The 22,801-nt window shown below is 42.8% G+C and overlaps 2 protein-coding genes and 1 long non-coding RNA gene across 3 annotated transcripts in view; 2 read left to right on the top strand and 1 right to left on the bottom strand.

The window, feature by feature from the left end:
* The first annotated feature begins 241 nt into the window (after positions 1-241).
* Positions 242-12,584, top strand: NUDT21 (nudix hydrolase 21). Its single transcript, XM_007430873.4, has 7 exons — positions 242-527; positions 3,201-3,401; positions 6,021-6,084; positions 9,847-9,936; positions 10,166-10,241; positions 11,207-11,321; positions 12,311-12,584. Exons 1-7 carry the CDS (start codon positions 412-414, stop codon positions 12,330-12,332), a joined length of 684 nt encoding a protein of 227 aa, XP_007430935.1. The 5' UTR covers positions 242-411; the 3' UTR covers positions 12,333-12,584.
* Positions 12,585-12,625: 41 nt separating this feature from the next.
* Positions 12,626-17,918, bottom strand: LOC148216466 (uncharacterized). The gene is made up of 3 exons (XR_015795250.1): positions 17,676-17,918; positions 15,130-15,242; positions 12,626-12,712 (listed from the first exon to the last, which is right to left on the bottom strand). It is a non-coding gene; the product is annotated as an uncharacterized LOC148216466 (long non-coding RNA).
* Positions 16,879-22,801, top strand: part of AMFR (autocrine motility factor receptor) — a 25,949-nt gene continuing 20,026 nt past the window's right edge. The window contains exons 1-4 of the mRNA XM_088135921.1: positions 16,879-17,702; positions 19,896-19,988; positions 20,358-20,522; positions 21,840-21,992. Coding sequence (XP_087992047.1) covers positions 17,472-17,702; positions 19,896-19,988; positions 20,358-20,522; positions 21,840-21,992 — 642 coding nt within the window. The 5' untranslated portion in view covers positions 16,879-17,471. The remainder of the gene's footprint in view (positions 17,703-19,895; positions 19,989-20,357; positions 20,523-21,839; positions 21,993-22,801) is intronic.

Below are 22,801 nucleotides of genomic sequence, written 5' to 3'. Positions count from 1 at the left end.
TTCCTTTTCTTTCTTTAAAGAGGTGCAGTTATGTACTGTATGGTCGTTCTGCCACAACTAGAACCACCAGGTGAGGGGCGGGGTCTGAGGAGAGCCAATGAGCATTTAGAGGTGGCTTCTGACACCCAATAGGAACGGGCCGTAGGGACGTTCCTATTGGCCACAGCCCTCCACCGTCGTTGACGACAGAGGGACGCTTCTTTGACCCTACCTCCCTACGGCGTTCAGGGCGGGCTGGTGGGAGAAGCCGCTCAGCGCCTTCGCGGACTCTATGGCTCCCGGAAGTGCGGCCTGCTGGTTCCGGTGCGCCCTTTGGCGGGTGTGAGACGAGCGCGGCGTGAGGGACGGCCCCTTGGAGCATCCGCGCGGCCGGGGAATGCTGGTGGCCTTGTGAGCCGTCCCGCCTCCGCGATGTCCGTCGTGCCGCCCAACCGCTCCCAGACCGGCTGGCCCCGCGGGGTCAACCAGTTCGGGAACAAATACATCCAGCAAAGCAAGCCCCTCACCCTCGAGCGGACCATCAACCTGTGAGTGGGCGCCGGTCCTCCTCCGCAGAAGGGCGCTTGGCCTGGGCTGGCTTCGTTCGCGGGGCTGAGCCCGTTGGGTCAGTTTAGGGCCCGGCGTATTGTGTGAAACCAGAACACGGGTCGAGTCGGGGTCCTAGTGTGGCGAACACAGCCTGGCAGCGGCGCTGGGCTCCCTCATGAACGGGGGCGGCCTTTTCCTCGCTCTGCCGCTTGGGAAGAGCCCCGCGGGATCTGCCTTAATGCGAACGTATCTGTTTAACGAGCCAGGCGCAATCCGAGGGCTCCTTTCAGCCCAGCTCCTGGTCAGTCTAGGGATGCGCGTCCATGTCGCTGCCTTGCCCAAACGAAAGGGGTTTGCCATCGCCACCCTCGACTACAGCCGTGGTATTTTCTGGTGGTCTCATCCGGGAATATCTTCAGGAAGACTGAAATCTGTGTCCCTGGGATTTCCTAGTGGTCTCCCCTTCAAGTTCTTAACATATCCCTCTCAATATTTTTAAGATTGCTCGTGTGTTGCTCCATGAACTGGGCAAAATATAGACTCCCTTCCCCTGAGTTTGACTTGTGCATGGAAGTTTTTTGGCAAGAGTATGGAAGTCATTTGCCATCTTTCTCCCCGGAGTTTTAACTTCCCAGTCTGCTTTATGGACCTAAATTACCTGGTGGCCTCCTTATTATTTAAATTCATGATTTAGTGTATTATGAGACACTCTCCCCCCAAATGGGTTATTTCAGTAGCCAAGTTACCGGCTTGTGTGAATGCAGCAGTTAATTAGCTGTCCAGGAGCTTTCTGGGTGATGAACAGACCATGCAAATTGAAATTGTGGTTCTGGGGGACGCCTGTTTTATTGGTCTTTTGATAGTGTGGGGTTTACTCTCTTCTCAGCTGCCCTTGCCACCTCTTCTAGGCATGATGTAAAAAAAAAAGAAAAAAAGATGAAGGCTCATTCACACATGCCGCTAATTACTTTTGCATGGTTTGCACCCAATTCATTCGTTGGACAGTTTCTGAGAACATATTTACGTAATCCATGTGTGTGATTTTTTTGTGCTTAGATTCATGATCCAAACCTGTAGACATGTCTCATAATTTTGCAGCACAGGATTCATGAAAAGTGTGTGTACTTTCTTGGTGTTTGGTTTGCACTCATCATTTATGCCATAGTTTGATAGTGATTCATAACTGAGGGTGTCAATTAACTGTTAAGGTGCAACATGCTTAAGATGATGTGGAACTTTTCTTAAGCGCTGAGGTTAGCATGTGCCCAATATCTTTGCTGCAAAACAGAATATTAAAACGTATTAGAACACAATAAAAGCTCAAATTTTGATTTGGGAGGTTTTTTCATTAAGTGCTGGAATGGTATAGCTATGACATAGATGAACAAGCTTTTGAAACTAGCCATGAAACTGACTGATTCTTCTAAACCAGCTGATCCTTATCATTAGTAACTTCCAGTTTTAAGTAAGATTTTTCTAACTAGGAGGCCCAATAACTGAAGGTAACCTTCCTTCTTCAACCTGACACTTCCTAATATGTCCCAAGCAGCCCAGTATATCTTTGAATGGATTGTCAGCTGTAAGGCTGGGATATTTTATTTCACATTTGTCTCCATCCTCCAGATTAGGGAAATGTGGTAAAGATGCATTTTGAGATTGGTGTAGCAGCGGATAGTGAATTGATGGCCATCCTCATCAGAAATATTCATCCTGTCTCAAACAATCAACTGAATTATATCAGTCTTTTAACAACCATCAATCTCTTGGATGTTTAGAAAAACACTTTATTCTCCAGAGCTGGTAAGGAGGAAATCTTATGCTGCAATGGTAGTATAGGCTCATGATAGCCGATAGAAATGTGCTGACTTCTTTTACCTGGTGCAGTCTAGAAGATTGCAGCTCTAATCCTTAGATGCATAGAAAAGCCACTGTTCCTGTGTTACATTCTGCAGATCAGTTTGTGAAAAAGAGTTAGAACTCCAACTCTGTCTTCATTAGGCTCCATAATGCCACTTTCTCTGAGTTAGTATTTGCTTGAAAGTTAGAGATATAGCTAAATCGTTTTCTTCTAGTTTAGGGCCAGTGAGAAAGGGGGAAGAAGTATATGTTGATTCTTTACTTGCAGTTAGGAAGTGCAGAGCTAAAACTGATTCTGGTTTCCGTTCGCAACTTGGTCTGAGGACTATCATCTTTGCATTGGCAGCAGTGAGAGGAAACATTGGGCTTTTGAAGTCTGCCTGATTCTCTTGTGACAAGGAAGTGAGAGGAGCAATCAAAGCCTTCTCCCTGCCATTTTCTCCTTCAAGTTATCTGTCTAATAATATATTATACAGGAGAGTCAGAGGCTGCTGCTTAAAGGCACACAGCAGAGCTGAAATATCTTGCTTTTGTTGTGAACTCAACAAAACCCAAGTTTTTTCCCCAAGTAATTTAATTTCAGTATAAGAGGTTCATCTTAGATTTATCCAGAATGTAGTAATGGAGTTAGATGAATATTTCTATCTTATCTTGTTTTGGCAGAGGAGGTGTCTTAAACCCAGGAATGTCTTCCTTTTGGAAAAATACAGTAGTACTGTAACGAGCTACAGTTTGATACTATGTTCTAGAGAGTTGTGATAAAATCCTGAAATAGTTTGCATGAAATTGTGTGCTTAAGATGTCATTTCTTCCAGGTATCCACTAACAAATTATACCTTTGGGACCAAGGAACCCCTCTATGAGAAAGACAGTTCTGTAGCCGCCCGATTCCAGCGCATGAGGGAAGAATTTGACAAGATTGGAATGAGGCGGACCGTTGAGGGGGTCCTCATTGTACACGAACATAGGCTGCCTCATGTGCTGCTGTTGCAGTTGGGCACAACCTTCTTCAAATTGTAAGTAAACATCCCCTTTGTGAGCACTGGGAGATGATGGGATTTTCTTAAGCAGAGGCTGTGCAGCTATTTGTCAAGGACAGTATCAACATCTTGTGTTGCAATACTCATATTCAACAGGGAGCTGGACTAGGTGAGCTGCAAGGTTTCTTCCCAAACTGATTGATTTGGGAGGCCACAAAAAGAGAAAAAAGATTATGGTAGGTGGGCATGTCTGAATGGTACTAGTGGCAGGTAGAGAAATGATAGAATGCCATTCTTCCTCATGCCTTGTCTCCCTCCAGGCCTTCTTTGCTTTGGCAGGAACCAATCACCATTCAGTGCCTCCCTTTCCAGCACTTCTTCCTGAGATGAACTTTCTTCCCGACTCTTATGTAGCATTAAGAAAAACACAGGACATACAGTGGCTTATTTCTCTCCTCTCTGTTTTCATATGGTCTCTCTTATGTTATAAAGCACCCTGCATGTTTCGGAAAGGATCGATACATAAATGCACAGTTGTCTGCAGGGAGGGGGGCAGAAAAGTCAAGGTGGCAGCCACAACTATGTGACCAAAACCCTGCCCCTTTTTACGTGCATCACAACGCACTAAAAATGGGCTAGGGCTTCGATCGCATGGTTGTGGCCACCGGCTTGACCTTTTCATTTACTCCCTCTCTATGGATACCCCTACATAAAGGTCTTTAAATGTTTGTCCATTGGTATTCCGAATCTTGGAAAGTTGTGGCTTGCTGAGGGCTCAAAAAAGATTAGATGCTTTTCCCAGAACTTTGTCAAGGATTGCCACAGATGGCCAAGCTAATGGCCTTTCTTATCCATTTTAGACAGAGAAGCTGACTATTTTTAGATGTCAGATCTGATATTGAATGATGAATTCTTAGAAAGGTGGCTTTCCTCAAAAGAAGCTGTGCTGTTTCTACTACTACAACAGTTTTATTGCTTATTTACTATTTTTAAGCCAAGGTAGGCTTCAGTTTTCATGCCAAAAAAGGTTTTGTCTGTTTTTTTAGTAATTTAATCAGTGAATTATTTTATTGATCGGTATGACCAGCTGGGTTCTAAATCCTGTCTGTTTTTTTTTTTTTTAATGCCTTCTGGTTAAAAATAGATTAAAAACAGGCTTATTCTAATAACATGATAGCTTTTATTTATGCTACAGTCCTACATTTACCATTTACCACTGAACTACTTTGGGGGAATGAACTTTCTGATAAACCTGTATTAGATAGTACTGCATTCTTAGGACGTGTCACATTAGCTCTGATAGCTCAAATAAACTTATAGTGAGATTTTGGTAATATTTAATAGATAATTGATCTGAAAATTACTTAATGGTCTATTTTCTATAATTTCTCCAGCATTTTTCATTTTTTCCATGGCAGTCTTGTGAAGTGGGTTAGGCTGAAAGATATTACTGCATATTTTATTCTGGGTATTTCAGAAGTAAGCCCCAAGTTGCTAATTGAATGGGTGGGTCACAGCCAATTGCAGAATATGTATTTTATACCAAGAAGCCCAAAGTCAATCATTTCTTTAAAAAGGGAGAATTAACAGAAAGTTGTTACAAAATATTCAAGTGAAGGAATAGTTTCTAGCCAAATGTGTTTTATGATTGCCCTCTTATAACGTCTCATCTCATTTAAAATTGGTATCTGGTTATCTTGGAATGGAAAAAATGAATCCTAATTTCCACAGAATATTAAAGAAACAAACTGCATTAAAAGCTACATTTATCTATATGTAGATATTGAAATACATGAAAACTGTCATTTCAACATGATCCTTGCCCTAAATTCAAAACTAAACTGATACATGTAGAAATGTAGAATGTCTTCACTTGACACTGAACTTTCATGGGAATTTCAAGCTCTAGAAGAGGTTGGACATAGATGACCTGGGCAGATCATCTGCCTACCAGCTACATCTATTCTGGATTTAACTTAAAGCTGTTAGCCCTCATCCAGTCCATTTACCTGCTCAGGTACTGATTCAGGATATCCACTGCCTGAACTGGATGAAATGAAAACTGGGTGTCATCTTCAAATCAATGACACTTCAGCCCACATCTTTGGATAATTCCCCCCGGCATCTTCAGGTATGTTACATGCCAGATGTTCAGTCATTCAGGGATAAAATTTGGGCCCTGAGAAATGATGCATCTAGTTGTTATGGCTGTGAAGCAGAGCAATCATTCTTCAGCATCCCTTTTTGGAAATGTCCAGGTAGGAAAGGGGATCGCTTTAAAACAGTGTTGTTAAATGAAGACTACTGAACCATAAAGATACCTTAATTTGTTGTATTGAAAGAGCTTCTGAGTCGTTCAAGAGAACCAGCATTCTCTTGCCAAGTCATCTCAAAGATATTTCTCAACAAAAACTGAGTTTAAAGCTGGATAATTAACTTTGTCCAAGATTGCTTACAGATGGCTGGCCATTATTTAAAAGGTATGCAATACAGACATAATTAGTAATTGTCCTGCTTAAAGTGTGTTAGTGCCTCTGCCTCTTGACTTAATATAAATATCTGATTTCTATATGGTTTTGTTAGATATCAGTTTCATATTTTTACCTCTATAAAATATAATGACAATGCTTAAAACACTTTTTATGTTTTCAACAGGCCAGGTGGTGAACTTAATCCAGGAGAAGATGAGGTAGAAGGTCTTAAACGTTTAATGACAGAGGTAGATACTACATTTATTAGAATGTTTATTCTGAGAAATGAAGGATAATTTAGAGAAGGGGCAGCCTGGAAAGGTTTTCTCCATTTTTCTCTGCAAGACATTTTGCATTTTCCCCAAATATAAGAAAAAATGAATTCATGTTTTGCCTTAGAAATAAACCGTTTAAAACGACATTCTTTCGCATCAGGCCTTCACTTTCTCAGAATGATTTCTAAAAACTACATGGTGAAGACTTTTATGTAAAATGATGTTTAATATTGGTTCATTACCATTCCTGTATTTGAGGACAAGTAATATACTGCAATTCTCAAGTATGAGACCAGGAATAATCTATTTCCAGTGGGCATTGTTGTATTTTGAAGAGATTTAAAAGAGCAGATACCATGTTTATATATGGCTTCCTCCAGATGTTAGGACCACACTTCCCCATGGCCAGTTTTACTACTTCATCTGTCTTTGATTGAGAGATTGGTAAATCTGTTTCTGTTCAGCCAGCCAGGCCTGTGTCTGCTGAATATTGTGAGGAATCCAAGTTCAAATATATAATAATTAGCTTTATTTTACTATTTAGGTTGAGAGCGTCTTGTGTTTTTAATTGTAATGTTTGCCTGGTTCTCAAGTAGTAATTTAGAAATGATAATTTAGAAATGATAGAGTTCAGAAGCCATAGCCCATTTGGAACAAGTTAATCAAAGACACCTAAGATTAATTCTATTGGTAAATTTGAACTCAATTGTCCAACTGTTCCAAAGTTTTCACAGATTAATGTAAGAATGTTATTTATGTGCAAATAAACTTATACATACAGTGGGGCAAAAAAGTATTTAGTCAGCCACCAATTGTGCAAGTTCTCCCACTTAAAAAGATGAGAGAGGCCTGTAATTTTCATCATAGGTATACCTCAACTATGAGAGACAAAATGGGGAAAAAAATCCAGAAAATCACATTGTCTGATTTTTAAAGAATTTATTTGCAAATCATGGTAGAAAATAAGTATTTGGTCAATATCAAAAGTTCATCTCAATACTTTGTTATATATCCTTTGTTGGCAATGACAGAGGTCAAACGTTTTCTGTAAGTCTTCACAAGGTTTTCACACACTGTTGCTGGTATTTTGGCCCATTCCTCCATGCAGATCTCCTCTAGAGCAGTGATGTTTTGGGGCTGTCGCTGGGCAACACGGACTTTCAACTCCCTCCAAAGGTTTTCCATGGGGTTGAGATCTGGAGACTGGCTAGGCCGCTCCAGGACCTTGAAATGCTTCTTACGAAGCCACTCCTTCGTTGCCCAGGCGGTGTGTTTGGGATCATTGTCATGCTGAAAGACCCAGCCATGTTTCATCTTCAATGCCCTTGCTGATGGAAGGAGGTGTTCACTCAAAATCTCATGATACATGGCCCAATTCATTCTTTCCTTTACACGGATCAGTCGTCCTGATCCCTTTGCAGAAAAACAGCCCCAAAGCATGATGTTTCCACCCCCATGCTTCACAGTACGTATGGTGTTCTTTGGATGCAACTCAGCATTCTCTCTCCTCCAAACACGACAAGTTGAGTTTAGACCAAAACGTTCTACTTTGGTTTCATCTGACCATATGACATTCTCCCAATCCTCTTCTGGATCATCCAAATGCTCTCTAGCAAACTTCAGATGGGCCCGGACATGTACTGGCTTAAGCAGGGGGACACGTCTGGAACTGCAGGATTTGAGTCCCTGGCGGCATAGTGTGTTACTGATGGTAGCCTTTGTTACTTTGGTCCCAGCTCTCTGCAGGTCATTCACTAGGTCCCCCCGTGTGGTTCTGGGATTTTTGCTCACCGTTCTTGTGATCATTTTGACCCCACGGGGTGAGATCTTGCGTGGAGCCCCAGATCGAGGGAGATTATCAGTGGTCTTGTATGTCTTCCATTTTCTAATTATTGCTCCCACAGTTGATTTCTTCACACCAAGCTGCTTGCCTATTGCAGATTCAGTCTTCCCAGCCTGGTACAGGTCTACAATTTTGTTTCTGGTGCCCTTCAACAGCTCTTTGGTCTTGGCCATAGTGGAGTTTGGAGTGTGACTGTTTGAGGTTGTGAACAGGTGTCTTTTATACTGATAACAAGGTCAAACAGGTGCCATTACTACAGGTAACGAGTGGAGGACAGAGGAGCCTCTTAAAGAAGTAGTTACAGGTCTGTGAGAGCCAGACATCTTGCTTGCTTGTAGGTGACCAAATACTTATTTTCCACCATGATTTGCAAATATTCTTTAAAAATCAGACAATGTGATTTTCTGGATTTTTTCCCCCATTTTGTCTCTCATAGTTGAGGTATACCTATGATGAAAATTACAGGCCTCTCTCATCTTTTTAAGTGGGAGAACTTGCACAATTGGTGGCTGACTAAATACTTTTTTGCCCCACTGTATATTACTAACATGGATTTTAAAAAGTGGTTTAGAGTTAAAATCATTCTCAGAAGTATGATTCAGGAAAATCCAGTGAATATACATTTTGAGTACTGAGCTGTTTCAGTTTTCCCCATAAGAATTTACTGGAAGGAGCTGCTGTAGAGGTTTGGGGAAATATGTCCTTTGTAGCAGTGAAAAATAACTCTTTAGGATCAGGTGGCAGGTACTCTTTCAGCATAGCATCTGTTTCCTGCTTGTTTGAATAATCAAAACAAAATCTTCCTGAGAATTTGCCAAAGGAACTGCTATGAAAGTATAGTTAAGTGATTTCCTCTGTTCATGGAACGTTGTGGACTTTAGTCTTGAAGTAGAATGCTCTAGTCTCCATCTTCCATTGACTACAGGGGGTAAATCCCCCCACTGACACATTAGGTTTGTGGGGATTTTGCCACAGTTTTTGAGAAAGTGGGGTGCTAAGGGAGGAGAGGAGACAGAGGTCTCGATCCAAAAAGAGACTCCTGTTCTTGTGACCCTGGATCGTGTCCTCTGCTTCCTGCTTTCTCCAATGAGCTAGCAAAGTACTGTGAACCAAAATAGGGAGGCAGCATTGAACTGTGTAGGGGGATCCATGAGCTCAGCTGTGTCCAAGGGAAAGATGTTTGAACACTCAACATTGCTGGATGATTCTAGTAAGGGAAGGGAGTAAGAAGGTGATGCTCCCTTCTGTCGCAACATGTAAAAGGAGATGGTACAGCGCTGCTCCCTTAATATTAAATGGTATTGCTTAATCTACTTCATCCTTCTGCTGGCAGATTGAACAAACTTTGTGCACTTCTTGGAAGCAATACAATTTTTGTTAGAAGCAGGATACTGCTATGTAGAAAGCCCTTGGTTACTCCTGCAACATGCTTTTGAAAATGAGAGTTAGGCTTAAAATCCTCCTCTACAGAAGGAATGATACTTTTGAATAGATGCCTTGCAGTAAAGAACACTTTTTTCATTAGTAGTCTTACATGGAGATAAAAGTTGTGCAAATTTGATTTGTCTTCTTATCTGACCTTTTTACTCAAAGAATAGATCTTTGTTTACAATAGTGTTATCTCATTATTTCTTAAACTAATAGACAATTAAAATTCATATCTTTTCAAAATGTATGTTGTTTTCTAAGTGTAACTTGTAAAATGTACACTATTAAATGTAAAGTGTGTATTCTTAATAAACTAGGCTGTAACTCTTGGCAAGCCTCTGAATGCTTCTTAATTAACTGTTGATATAAAAGATGCTGATTGTTGACTGCTGAGCCCATTATATTCTGTCTCAGTGAAATGCCTGGAAATACATTTTGATTTTACTTACATCTATATTTTACAGATACTAGGTCGTCAAGATGGCGTACTTCAAGACTGGGTCATTGATGACTGCATTGGTAACTGGTGGCGACCGAATTTTGAACCCCCACAGGTGAGAATTGAAGTCAGTTCTTTAATTTAAATCAGGGTTGCTCAAACTTGGCCACTTTAAGATGTGTGGACTTCAACTCCCAGAACTCCCCAACGCATCTTAAAGTGGCCAAGTTTGAGAAACACTGATTTAAATGGTACTTACATGGCCCATTCTCTTCCAGAAGCGGGTTAATTAATTATTGATCCCAAGATATCAAGTAAATAACCCTTTTTATTGTTTCCCACAGTACCCATATATTCCAGCTCATATTACGAAACCAAAAGAGCACAAGAAGCTCTTTTTGGTTCAGCTTCAAGAAAAAGGTAAGCAGCACTTACAGCTTTATTTCATTGAGATGGGAGACTAGAGTTCAGGGTAGGTTTTCAAGAAGATGATCAGTACCACGCAGCCCAGCCTCTATCGAGTTGATACTTGCCAGTGCCAGATGTTTGAAGGGCATTTTCTCATTCCTGGTCAACCTTCTGGTGCCTCTAGAGGGAACAGGAATCTGAACATTCTTCCCTACGAGCTTTTTGAGAAACTTAATATACATTGGTACAAAGTAGTTCTACTTTATTTTTCACACCATACATGTACAGTGGTGATTGCTTTACTTTCAGCATCTTTGTGAGATTTTAATCGGATGGTTTTCATTGTAGAAACTCCAACACATGCATGTTTTCAGACGCTTGGCTTCAATTATCATCAGCCCCAGCTTGCTTATTCTATAGGATAAGTGTATTACATAATAAATAATAATACATAATAATATATTATATATATTATATTATATTATATTATATATATATAATATATATACATAATATAATAATACATAATAATAAATAAGATTACATAAGATATGTAATCCAACAATAATTGGAAAATCGTGCCTTTCCTGGTTCTACCCAGCAGTCTTACCCTGATGTTACACTAGTTCTGCTTAACTATAACAACTTTATGTATTTATCAGTATTACTGCAAGAAGCACATTCAGCAATGTGACTCCACGCTCTAGTTGAGATTAGCATTTAGCTAACTTGTTGCTTTACTGAAGACCAATTCAGCCAGTGTTAAATGTCTGATACGTTGAACATCTTCCTAAATATTTTGCACTGAATAGAATAGGCTTAAAATTATTCAGCCTAATTGGGTCTTACCCTTTATTATGCTTTCTGAACTGTACTAGTTGTGATGCGTATAGTACAAGGCAAATAATTTTATTCTGCATATGCTATGAACTGGATTAAATAAAACTAAGCCAGTTTTTCCCTTGAATTTGTTCTAGCTTTGTTTGCGGTCCCCAAGAACTACAAGCTAGTAGCTGCTCCTTTATTTGAGCTTTACGACAACGCGCCAGGCTATGGTCCTATCATTTCCAGCCTTCCCCAGCTTTTGAGCAGGTAGAGTATGCTTGCAGCTCGGTGTGTTTTGTGGGAAATAGAGGTGCTTTCTTGAACCCCTTCTTTTACTTCTGGGAGAGGGGCTAGTTGATCATTTTAAATATTGTATGTGAACAGTGGCCTGGATCGAGTTAAGTTAATCAAGAAGGAAAGGTTACTACCTCTCCTGTGCAACTCTCTGGATTGGAACTGTGAGAAAACCAGGATTTTGTGGAGCAAAGGAGCAGAAATTTTCTTCTCTGACCATATTTAAGTGAATTTAGGATCCAAATCAAGGTATCTATGTTAACTAGCTCCAGAGTAACAAGAACTGGATTCTGTTAATGAAGTACTTCAAATCCTTCATACGTTCTAAGTTTCTTTCATTATTTTTGTGGGTAGAGGGGATATTTCATTTTACATGACAGCGCTGTATCATCACTAGTGTTATATTCTATATGTCTGGCAGTGTTACTGTTGGAAGATGATGATTCAATCTGAGATTCTGGAACTTTGCTCTTACCCAATTTCTAGTTCTTTGGTCAGTAAAGCGCTGCTTTATATTTGTGTTATGCAGACGGCCCACCCTTCATCTCATTCACTGAGTTTTGAAACTTGAGAATGCTGAAATGTTTTCAGTTCTCATTAATGGAAGCACCCAAGAAACTGAATGGTAGCAACATTGCTGGTGAGATCAGAGCTGAAAAAGTAAAGAGTCTTGCCATCTGAAATTTGTAATTTGCTGCCAGATTTTGAAAATGCAACTTTGCAGGGTGTCAGGGGGCCACAAACACCAGCTAAGGGCTGCCAGTGTCCTCAGTATGGAATAAGGCAGAAGTATCAAGTGCTGTGAACCATGTATATAGCCAAAATTGTGCTCCAGAAACTTTTTATGATGCACAGAGAGATAGCCAACATGTAAACAATTTCCCAGAATTCTTAAAAAAAAAATCTTTCTAATTGAGAATATAAGATGTTTGGTTTATCAGCTTTTTTTGTCTCTTTGGCAGGTTCAATTTTATTTACAACTGAATTTCCTGAAGTGTGAGTAGAAGCCGTCTCTGTGAGAACAGCTTTAAAATGTAGAAGAGAAAATGTGACACGAGGATTTTTTTATGTCTCTCTCCTTTCAGTTTGTCCCCTCCCCAACTTTCTACCATCTGAATAGGAAAGTGAATCTTGACTGTTTAGATAGTGGAATAAGAAAAGTAATTGCATTTTAATCACCTATGTTGTGATAGTCACCTGATTTTTTTTAAATAACATTAAACAAAAATGGACTCAGTTGTGTGTTCATGTGTGGCTCTTTTTCAAACGATACCCACAAGACAGATTTCCATCCATTGGCTGAGCGGCACCATGGTATTCTGTGGGAGGCTGAATGGAGGTGTTCTTCAGCGCTTTAATCATATCTGGGGAAATAAAAAAATGTTGAGAACTGATAAGTGGTATTTCTTGGGGCTCCCTCAAGGGTTGCAGGGCTGAAATTTGAGGTGTAGTAGATTTGTTTCTGTAGCTTTGTCTAGAAAAGGTGGCAAAGGCAATGAATTGGGGGCATGAAATAGTAGCCTGGTAGTTTGGTGTAGTGGTTAAGGCCCCAGGCTAGAAACTGGGAGACTATGAGTTCTAGCCCTGCCTAAGGCACCAAGCCTGCTGGGTGACCTTGGGCCAGTCACTCTCTCTCAGCCCTAGGAAAGAAGCAAGGGCAAACCACTTCCAAAAAACCTTGCCAAGAAAACTGCAGGGACTAGTCCAGATAGTCATCAGGAGTCAAAAACTGACTTGAAGGCACAAAAAAAGAAAAAGAAAAAAGGCTCAAGATCTGTCCTATTGCATGGAACTTGCTCCTGCTTGACTGGCAGCTCTCGCCCTGCCATTTTTGTCTCTGCCTTTTTACACAGAGTTTGAGAGGAGCCCAGTTGAAGAGGATGTTTGAGGAGGGCTAAATAGACCAGAGTATGCGTGGTTCAGTTACTGAAAACAATGAAGTCACAGCTGAGTTTCAGATTGTGTCATGCCTCTTACCAGCTGAGGCCAGCAAATTTGTTCTACAGGCTTCTGTGCAAAAATGCTGGATTTTGGCTTGCATCGTTTTGCTGCATTGCAGAGAAGTAATTTTCACTTTTAATACTTGTACTCTGAATGTTCACACGCAACTTAGCCACTTTGGTTTCCAGTGGCAGGGTAATTTTGTTATTTTAAGGCTTCTTTTTACTAACAAAATAAGTATGTCTGAATGATGGGGATCCCCTTTCAAGTTTAAATTGTATTTTGGTTTGTTACAGTGCTACTGTATTTTTTAAAAAGCCTCCATTCTGACTCCTTGAAAACAGCCAGTTGTATGTACATTTCTTAGGTTAAATTCATACATAGTTTCTTGAACAAACCACAGTATAGTAGTATAAAAAATTAGTCTTGTTTATTCCTAAACAGGGTCAGATAGGAAAGTGGATCTGTATTAGGAAATTGGACATGCATATAAGATTTTATGATTTGGCCAAAAAAATCCCACTTAACTCTTCCCCAGGGGGAGACTACAAATAAATTAAATCACTTTTCCTTTTCTAATAATCTTCCCTACTTTAACACAACCAAAGAAAATTGGTATAACTTTTATTAAGAATATTCCCTGCAAGTCTTCAGAAGAGTGAGTTGTGCTAAGAGAAAGGTCCCATTAGATAGGATGGCAAATGACTCAGAATCAGAATTAGCTGCCTTGATTGGAAATAGCAGCATTACTGGGGTTCTCAGAGTGTGGCATTTTTCTTGCACACTTTTCAAGACCTCACTCAGTAATATCATTGTACAGTGGGCCAGAGAAAATTCAAGGTCTCTCCTTGAACTGCTTACAGATGTCTTTGGTCCATGCAACCATATAATCGCTGCACAGCAAATGGTCATCTTTTTTCACAAAAAACCTTATGATTATGGAGTCCTCGGTGCTCTCTGAGCTTGGCTGTTTGGTTGCACACGTTTCATTACCTGACTAAGTAACATCAGTGCACTTAGAAGCTATGTAGTCTGTAATCAGATGTCTGCAATCAAACCACCAAGCTCAGAGAGTGCAAGGCCTCCATAGTTGAACCCTGAGCTACATATATTCTCTTCTATTGGTACTGTATAATTATTTTTAAAAAATGTTATATTGATTATGCATATAGATTTAGGAAGGAGGGCAACTTCCCCACACTCCTTTCCTGAGCAACCTCAGATCTTTTTGAATAGAATATCTTATGAAACGGGAGGTATTTACATGGAAAAGGGATTTCCAAAAATTGGTCAGAATGTAGAATTCAACTGAATTCCAGCTCTGAGCTACATCTGTTCTCCACAGCTGTACAAGTAGCATCACCTCGGAAAAATTGGTTTGCATATTCCTATAAGTCTCCATGCACAAGAAGACCTTTCCTTTCCCAGTCTTAAGACCCAAATTGCCCATACCTTGAGTGCTACTTGTTTGAGTCACTGTGAAGTGCATCTGAAAAGGTTTTATTGCAAAATACAGGAGTTAGATTTTGGTCAGAAATGCCCTATGGAAACCCCAGGTTGTACAGAGATTTTTCTGGCTCCTGGTTGTCTCTATGTACACTTACAATGCCTTAAATGTGGGGGGAGGGGTGTCTTCTCTGAAAGGTGCCACCAAATTATAGTTTTTATATGACTGAAAGGAAGGAGGATTAAAGATGTGAGAGGTATTTGTATTTATTGCCTTGGTTTAAATGCAACTTAAACTAGGATAGTTTTTGTCTCGCCCTGGTTCCTTTGAATTTGGCTTTTGGCACACTTCTCAAAGGCCAGCTATGATGTTTCCAAAAAAAGTTTACCCCACCTTACAAAGTTCAGGAACAGCAAAAGACCTTCAATGACATCCTTTTATGGCCCTCAGTAAGACAGATTCAGATGTATGCTCTTCCTTCATTTTTTCATTTCATTTCCAATGTTCTATTTAAAAGTCAAACAATCATAATGCTTGTGACATTAATATCCAAAACTTTAATTAACACTGATAGAATATCCACTTTTCTATATTCAAGATGACCCATAGTTAAGAATGGAGCCTATTGTAGCAAAATTAGAGTTAAATACACAATGGTTTGGGTTCATTATACAATATGACTTATACAGTATTATACAATAATACTGTTCCGGCTTACGTACAAGTTCAACTTAAGGACAGATCTTGGGAACAGAACTCGTTCTTAAACTGGGGACTACCTGTATTAAGAATCTAAGTATATTACATAAACATCATTGTATTGAAATATTGTGTTGTACCAAAACTGAGAAGATGGAACAATAGATGGTCTATATAGCTAGATTTCATCATATGTTAAAATTGAGCCAGTTCTATATTAACACTTTACGGATATATTTTTATTTTATACAAATGTTACTCATTTAATCACTATTCTGTATATTTTTTTATTTTATTAGGACTGTTATATTTTTAGTTGTACTTCATCATATCTTCTGGTTGTTGTATTTCAACAACAGGTAGGTAGGTAGGAAGGAAGGAAAAGAAAGACAGACAGACAGATTCAGTTTTCAGTTGCTGGACTGTCAGCGTAGCCAGGAATGATGGAGGTTGTGGTCTAAAAAAAATCTGGAAGCTCACAGCTGCTGTAAAAGGTGGTTCATTGAACAGTGAGTGATAAAAAAAGAATCAGGCACAGGCAGGTTGATACAGAAGGTTACAGGGCAAAAGCAGTGACTAAAAGCCATGCAGGAAGTGTTGCATGATGTAAGTGGCTCTTGATCAGAGTCTAGAGGTTACACTTGCGATGCGTTATGTTTCTGAAACGCCTCCCTACAGTGGCCTGAACGAAGGGTTTGAGGGATGAATCACCAGGGCAGGATGTGACTTCCCAAGGCCAAGAAGAAAATATCTTGCTTATAAATTGATATTCCAGGCATTCAAAACTGCTTAGACAGCACTCCCTCTTCTGCGTCATCCCCACAATAAATTTGCTAGGTAGGCTGGGCTCTGAGGGACTGGTCCCAAATCCCCCCCCCCCGGGAACTGGCAGGGGGAGGATGGCATTGAAGAGGCTCTTGCTGGCCCCATTTTCACCACATGAACCACCACACCACAATGCGTCTACGCACCAAACCCCCTCCCAATTTTTGTGCCACTGCAATCGGAGAACCTCCCCCCCATCTCTGCAAGTCATTAAAGTCCCCCGAAGGGAAGGACTGTTCTCGCCCTCTTTTCTAAAACAATTTTTACTGAAAGTTTTAATAACAGTAGCGAAAGAAAATAGAAACTAAACTCAGAAAGAAGAGTAAAGAGAATAAAAGGCGCGCAGAAAGAGAGAGAGAAAGGAAAAAAGACATATTTAAAGAAGTAATTTCAGACCTTCGTCACAAGTACAAACCAACTTAGTAATTCATCGCCCCCCCCCATAACATTACATGCATCTCTTCCTCCCATAACCCGTCCCTTATCCGCACGCAAATCCATAAATCACTTGTTCTCGCCCTCTCCAATTCTGCGAACCTCCATCAAAGGGCATTTGGGGGCCCGGCGCCCCGGCCCGCTTGCCCCCCGCCCCCGGCGGCTCCGGGCCATCCGGCCGGCCCGCCCCCGGGGCTGCCGCTCCGTGCACGTTCCGCCGAGCGCCCGCCTGCGGAACGAGGCCAGGACCCAACGGGGCAGGGCGCCCAGAGCGCGCGGGCGTCTTTCTGGACCGGCGCTCCTCTGGCAACAGTGTAGCAAGGCCTCGCGGGGGGGCTAAGCCGGGACGCCCCCCGCCCCGGAGAGGAGCCGCCGCCACCGCCCGTTCCTGCCGGCTCTCCGCACCGCCGCCTCGCCGGAGCGAAGCGCCTCCTGCGCGCTGCCTCCTCGCGCCCGGCCCGGCCCGGCGAGGGGCCCCCACGAGCGGGTAGCCAGGCCCGGCCCGGCCCGGCCCGGCTCGGCCCGGCCCGGCCCGGCTCCTCCTCCTCCACCTCCGCCTTCTGGGCAGGCGGGCGGGCAGGCAGGCAGCGCACCCCCTCGGCCCGGCCCGGCCCAGCCCTGCCCTGCCCTCCGCGGAGCCAGGGCGCGCGCCAGAACGAGACCCCGGCCGCCGCGGCGTGTGTGGCCGCCCGCTGTTGCCGGGAGACCCGCCGAGCCGAGCGGAGCCGAGCCGCGCCGCGCCGCCCCGCGCCGCCGCCCTCGCCCTCGCCCTCGCCATGCCGCTGCTCTTCCTGGAGCGCTTCCCGTGGCCCAGCCTGCGCGTCTACGCGGCGCTCAGCGCCCTGGCCCTGCTGGGCTGCCTGCTCAGCGCCTTCAGCGCCCTCCGCCAGGCCGAGCCGCCGCCCGAGCCGCCCGCCGAGGACGCCGCCCCGCCGCTGCAGCCGGGCCACGGCCCCGCCGCGCTGGACGTCGCCTACTACCTGCTCTCCGACGGCCTCTGCGTCTGGGTGAGCCCCGGGGACGCGCGCCGCGCCCGGGAGGGGCCTAGGGAGGGCGGACTCCGGGGCTCATCATCCGCAGCTGGCGGGGGGGGGGTTGGAGGAGCCTTGGGGGATGGACTCCGGCCGCGGGCAGAGAGGGCGCGCCTTCTGGGGAGTCCCCCGCCAGGCGCCTCATGCCCGCCTAGCACCGCTGGGCGCTCCTGGAGGCTGGGGAGGGCAGACTCTGACTCCCATGATCCCCAGCTAGGAAGACAGGGCGATGGGGGGCTGATTTGAGAGCTTTAGGGGTGGACTGACTCCCATGATCCCCAGTTAGCGGGACTGGGGCATGGGTGGGATGGACTCTCCCACTGTCCCCTGCTAGTCAAGAGGGTGCATCTTCTGGGGGTGACTCATTATGCTTAGCTAGCAGGACTGGGTGCTCCAGGGTCCTTGGCACTCCAGCTCCCATTATCCCTAGCTGGGATGACTGGGCGATAGGAGGGGTGATTCAAGAGCCTCAGAGGGTGGACTCTGACTCCCATTTTCCCCAGCTGCTAGGTATGGGCGATGGGAAGGATGTTTCATCAACTTTTGGGAACCCCTCCCCCCCGTCCTTTTCTAGTTTTCTTTTGGCTTCTACACCGGCCAACATCTGCAGGGGGATGGGTGTTGTAGTCCCATCCTTAACCAACCTAATTGGCAGAAAGGATTGATCACAGCTGCCGTTGCTCCTAATTAGTGTGATTGAGGGACGGGGCTGAAGTTTGTTGTTGACCACCAGCATTTGGAGAGCTCCATTGTTCTTTGCTGTCAGAGTTTTTGGGAGTTGTAGTCAAAAGCATTAGATGGGCCCACCTAGTGGAGGGGACCAGAGATATCGGAGGACCCATGTCTACTCTTCTTTCCCATCTACATGACAAACAGACAGGGCCGATGGCAGTTGTAGTCCAGTCCCATTTTGGGAACCCTATCATCTGAGGCCAGCATCATCCCAATAGAGTGGGGATGAGATTTGTCCAATAATGCCCCCTCCCTCTAGCCATGTTGGGAAAAGTGGGCCAGTGAATCAGCCAGGAGGTAGTATTATGAGAGAAGGGCAGGGGGGAGACGTGAGGTGGAGGGACCATTCATGACAGCAACCCTGTGGAGGGATTGGCACCAAGTCCCCCAGGAAGCTTTGTGACTGAGAACTTGAATGTGGAACCTCCCAGTCCCAGGCTGAGCCTTGAGTGATGTGTGGGGCAGAAGACGTTCTCTGAGGTCTGCATGGTATGTAAGGAGATCATGGAAGGTGTGAGGGCCCTAAAGACCTGGGGGAGAGGGGACGATGTGGGTGTTTGAGTTGCTTCAGATTCAGTGTGAAGAATATTTGGGGTGCAGGCATGTCTCTTAACCTGGGATGAACAGCCGTATGCCCTCCAGATGTTTTGATGCAGCTCTCATCACCTTGGATGATTGCCATGTGGCAGGGGTTTAGGGGAGGTGTAGTCTTTACATCTGAGGTTACCCATGGCATAGTCTGCTAGTCTCCATTCAGGTACGATGGGCAAATTCTCGAATTTGCTTCAGAAAGAGATAGAGCTTGGATTCCAAGACAGATCAGTTTTGGGCTTCTGCCTCTCAACAGGTTGCTTTAAGAGGGCCTGTATGGCGAGGAGATTTGGGACCCATCCCAGAATAGTGTTCTGTGTCATCTAGAAATGCCAGAGAAAGAAAATTGGATCTTCTGCATATAATTTATTAGAATCTTAGAATGTAAGGGTTGGAAGGGGCCTTGAAGAACATCTAGTCCACTCTCCACTGCCCCATGCCGAGTGTCACTATTACAGTGCTTGGAAGAAGCTACAACTTTCTCTTTTTCCTTTACTCCTGTTCCTGTTGCTCAGCTTTCCAAGGTGAATGGATGGACTTGGGTTCACACAGCACACTAAACCTAAAGGCAGATGAACTTAACTCAGTTGTTTTATTCATATGACGTGGTTTATTGATTCATATACTCAAATAGATCACCCTTACCACGGTTCGTTCGTTCGTTCGTTCTTTCTTTCTTTCTTTCTTTCTTTCTTTCTTTCTTTCTTTCTTTCTTTCTTTCTATTCTATTCTATTCTATTCTATTCATTTCATTTCATTTCATTTCATTTCATTTTATTTTATTTTATTTTATTTTATTTTATTTTATTTTATTTTATTTTATTTTATTTTATTATTTTTTCCCAGGTGTTGGTGAATACAGCGTGTTGCATTCTGATGCTAATTGCAAAGTTAATACAGACCGTTGTTTTTGGTCCTCTCCGTGTTAGTGAAAGGCAGGTAAGAAATCCTTGTTTGGAATGACCTTTAACTTTGTCATATTTCACAAATGGGTGAATTATGATTATTAAATTCTTGCTTTTTAATGTCCATTTTCACCTGTTTTTATTACCTGAGTCACCAAACTGAGAACAAGTTTATTAATTTTAAGGTGAAATTCCAAAAATCTGAGAAGTTATCCAAAAAATGCCTTGGCAATATATGTTTTAATTTTAGAATAAACCTTAAATTATGAATGACCCTCAGCTATAGTTTAGAATTCAAGAACATATGTAAGCTAAATAGCTTATCCTACTGCCTAATAATTCACAATGTGTATAATGACCTTTAAAAACAAAAATAATAATTATATGTGCAAATCTTTTTCAGCACCTCAAGGATAAGTTTTGGAACTTCATCTTCTACAAGTTTATTTTTATTTTTGGGGTGCTAAATGTCCAGACAGTAGAAGAAGTGGTCATGTGGTGCCTCTGGTTTTCTGGCCTTGTGTTTTTACATCTCATGGTCCAGCTGTGCAAAGACAGGTTTGAATATGTAAGTTTCACCCCCACCCCCAGGGATCTGGGCCAAGGGATGGGGGATTTCATTTCCACAGGATCCTATTGCCACACTGTCACTCAGGCCATCTAAATTTGATCTTTGGTGTGCAGGAATCACTTTTCACTTTATTTTTTTTCATGAAATGGACCACGAATTTGATGCCTTTCAAAAGGCTAGAAGGGGTAATGCAGCTGTGCCTTTGGATTAGTGCAAACCCTTCCAAAATTCCTTTAGAAATCTCCTGTTCTGGTTGCACTTGTGAATTCATTCTTTGCTGGGGACACAGATTGTGTCGCACATAGGATCAGAGGCCTTGTCACCAAATGGTAGCTTTTAAAGAGACAGAAGATTATTAAATGCATGGAGAGTGTCATAATAACAAATAATAAACCTGGAGCTGCTCAGAGTCATTTTAGTGCAATGGTTGCCCATATAAATTGGAATGGATAGATGGATGGATGGTTATTTTGACGACTCTCGATGCACTCTTGTTAATTTAAGTTTAATTCATTCAGATGTATTTTTGGTCTTTGTTTTGCCCACTTTTTTTTTTTCTGTGGGTTTATAGCAACTTTTTGGAGCACAACTTTGGCCCATAAATAATAGCAGAGGTACCTTTGGTTTTGCTTCAGTGAGTGCCTCATCCAAAGGAAGAAAGTGTTTCTGTATAAAACAAGTATAAAGTGGTGTATGAAGGATTGTGTTTGAAATCCTTGCAATGGGCATTAAAAGTAGAATTGCTGATACAATGAATGGCCTTACAGAAAACTGGATTGAAACCCCCTGTGGAATATTATGTACAATTTGTGGCCATTGCCCCTTAAAAACAATACTATAAAAGGTGACAAAGGGCATCCAACATAATTAGGGGGTGCAGCAGTTTCCCTGTAAAAGGACAGTCTTTCTCCATGTTTCAAGGTTAGGATTTGAGGTCATCTTCTGGAACTAAATACATGGAGATTCAGGATGGACGGAAGGAAATTCTTTTTCACGCAGTGCATCATTAAATTGTGGAATTTGAAGCAACAGTGGAAGGGGGCTGTGGCCATCCAGTCCTGGATGGTGAGCTTCTCAGATGTATCCAGTTGGCCACTGTGTGACCCAGAATGCTGGACTCGATGGGCCCAGGGCCAGATCCAGCTTGGCTCTTCTGATGTTCTTACGGGTACCTCCTTAAGGACAGTGAATCTGGCCTGAAGGCAAGCTGTGGAGGTGTTCTTCTGGCAAATCTTTTGAGTACTCTTAACTGAGAACGCTGGTGGTCAGAATGAGCAGTGGGTATTTTCTAACTCACTTGTTTGTATTTTTCAGCTGTCTTTTTCTCCCACCACTCCACTGAACAGCCACATTCGAGTCCTGACCCTGCTTGTTGCCATGTTGCTTTCCTGCTGTGGCCTCGCAGTGGTATGTGGGGTCATTGGCTACGCCCATGGAATGCACACACTCTCTTTCATGGCTGCGGAGGTGAGATTTCTGGTTAAACCACATAGCAGTAAGTTTTAGGCTTTCTGGCTAATCAAGCTTTGTTGGGCATCGTGCAGGATAGGGGACTGTATTTTCTTTTTATGTCTTCAGCTTCTCATATTGTTGAGTAGCCAGTAAATTACTCTCATTGCTGTAGTTTGCTCAAAGTTTGAATGATTTCTGCTGGACTCAACACTCGGTCTACTGAGCAAGTAATGGTCTATTGAGCAAAAGCTCGAACAAGAGGGGAGAATCATTGGAAGATGTTGTTTTCAATAACGGATTTGTCTGCCTGCTCAGTATCTTAACTTAGTTTATATATTCAGTTCAGGATTAGAGCATTTGGGAGGCAGGAATGCTCCCCTCCCAGCCTCTCATGGATAAACACAAGAGGAATGCAACTGAAAGTTTCAACTCACTTCCTTAATTATGTAATTATAATTTAAATTAATATCCAAATCTCAGTACCGGCCTTCCCCAGTCTGGTGCTTTCTGAACAGGCATGATCGTAGCTCCCACATTTGACCTACACGTTACTTAGAACAGCTTTCAATATACTTACAGGCTATTAGTTTGGCTTTCTTTTCTACAAGCTACGTGGTTCTAGTTCTTTGACTCTTTATTTGTCATGTATCAAAAATCTATAAACAGTTAGGGTTACATGCATTGGATTTCCTCTTCCAGCTTGTTGTGTCCCTGGAAGTTGGTTATGAGTGCTACAGGCGGTTCTCCAGCTAAGCTTTACCAGTTGAGTGGAGATCTTGTCTATTTTGGCCTGTCAGGTTGATTGATGGAACCCATTTAATACC

This window comes from Python bivittatus, unplaced genomic scaffold (assembly GCF_059951505.1).
Source record: "Python bivittatus isolate LINGU-HERP-01145 unplaced genomic scaffold, Pbiv_v1 ctg000190_np1212, whole genome shotgun sequence".
In the NCBI taxonomy this organism is placed as follows: Eukaryota; Metazoa; Chordata; class Lepidosauria; order Squamata; family Pythonidae; genus Python; species Python bivittatus.
Note: the sequence above shows the minus strand (reverse complement) of the source record. Positions and strands in the feature narration are given on the sequence as shown.

Bases quoted from the DNA above. Each gene is read 5' to 3' on its own strand.
- NUDT21 (XM_007430873.4), top strand. From the start codon at position 412: ATGTCCGTCGTGCCGCCCAACCGCTCCCAGACCGGCTGGCCCCGCGGG. The intron at 6,085-9,846 runs GTAGATACTACA...TATATTTTACAG, and splicing joins TTAAACGTTTAATGACAGAG to ATACTAGGTCGTCAAGATGG. The intron at 10,242-11,206 runs GTAAGCAGCACT...AATTTGTTCTAG, and splicing joins GGTTCAGCTTCAAGAAAAAG to CTTTGTTTGCGGTCCCCAAG.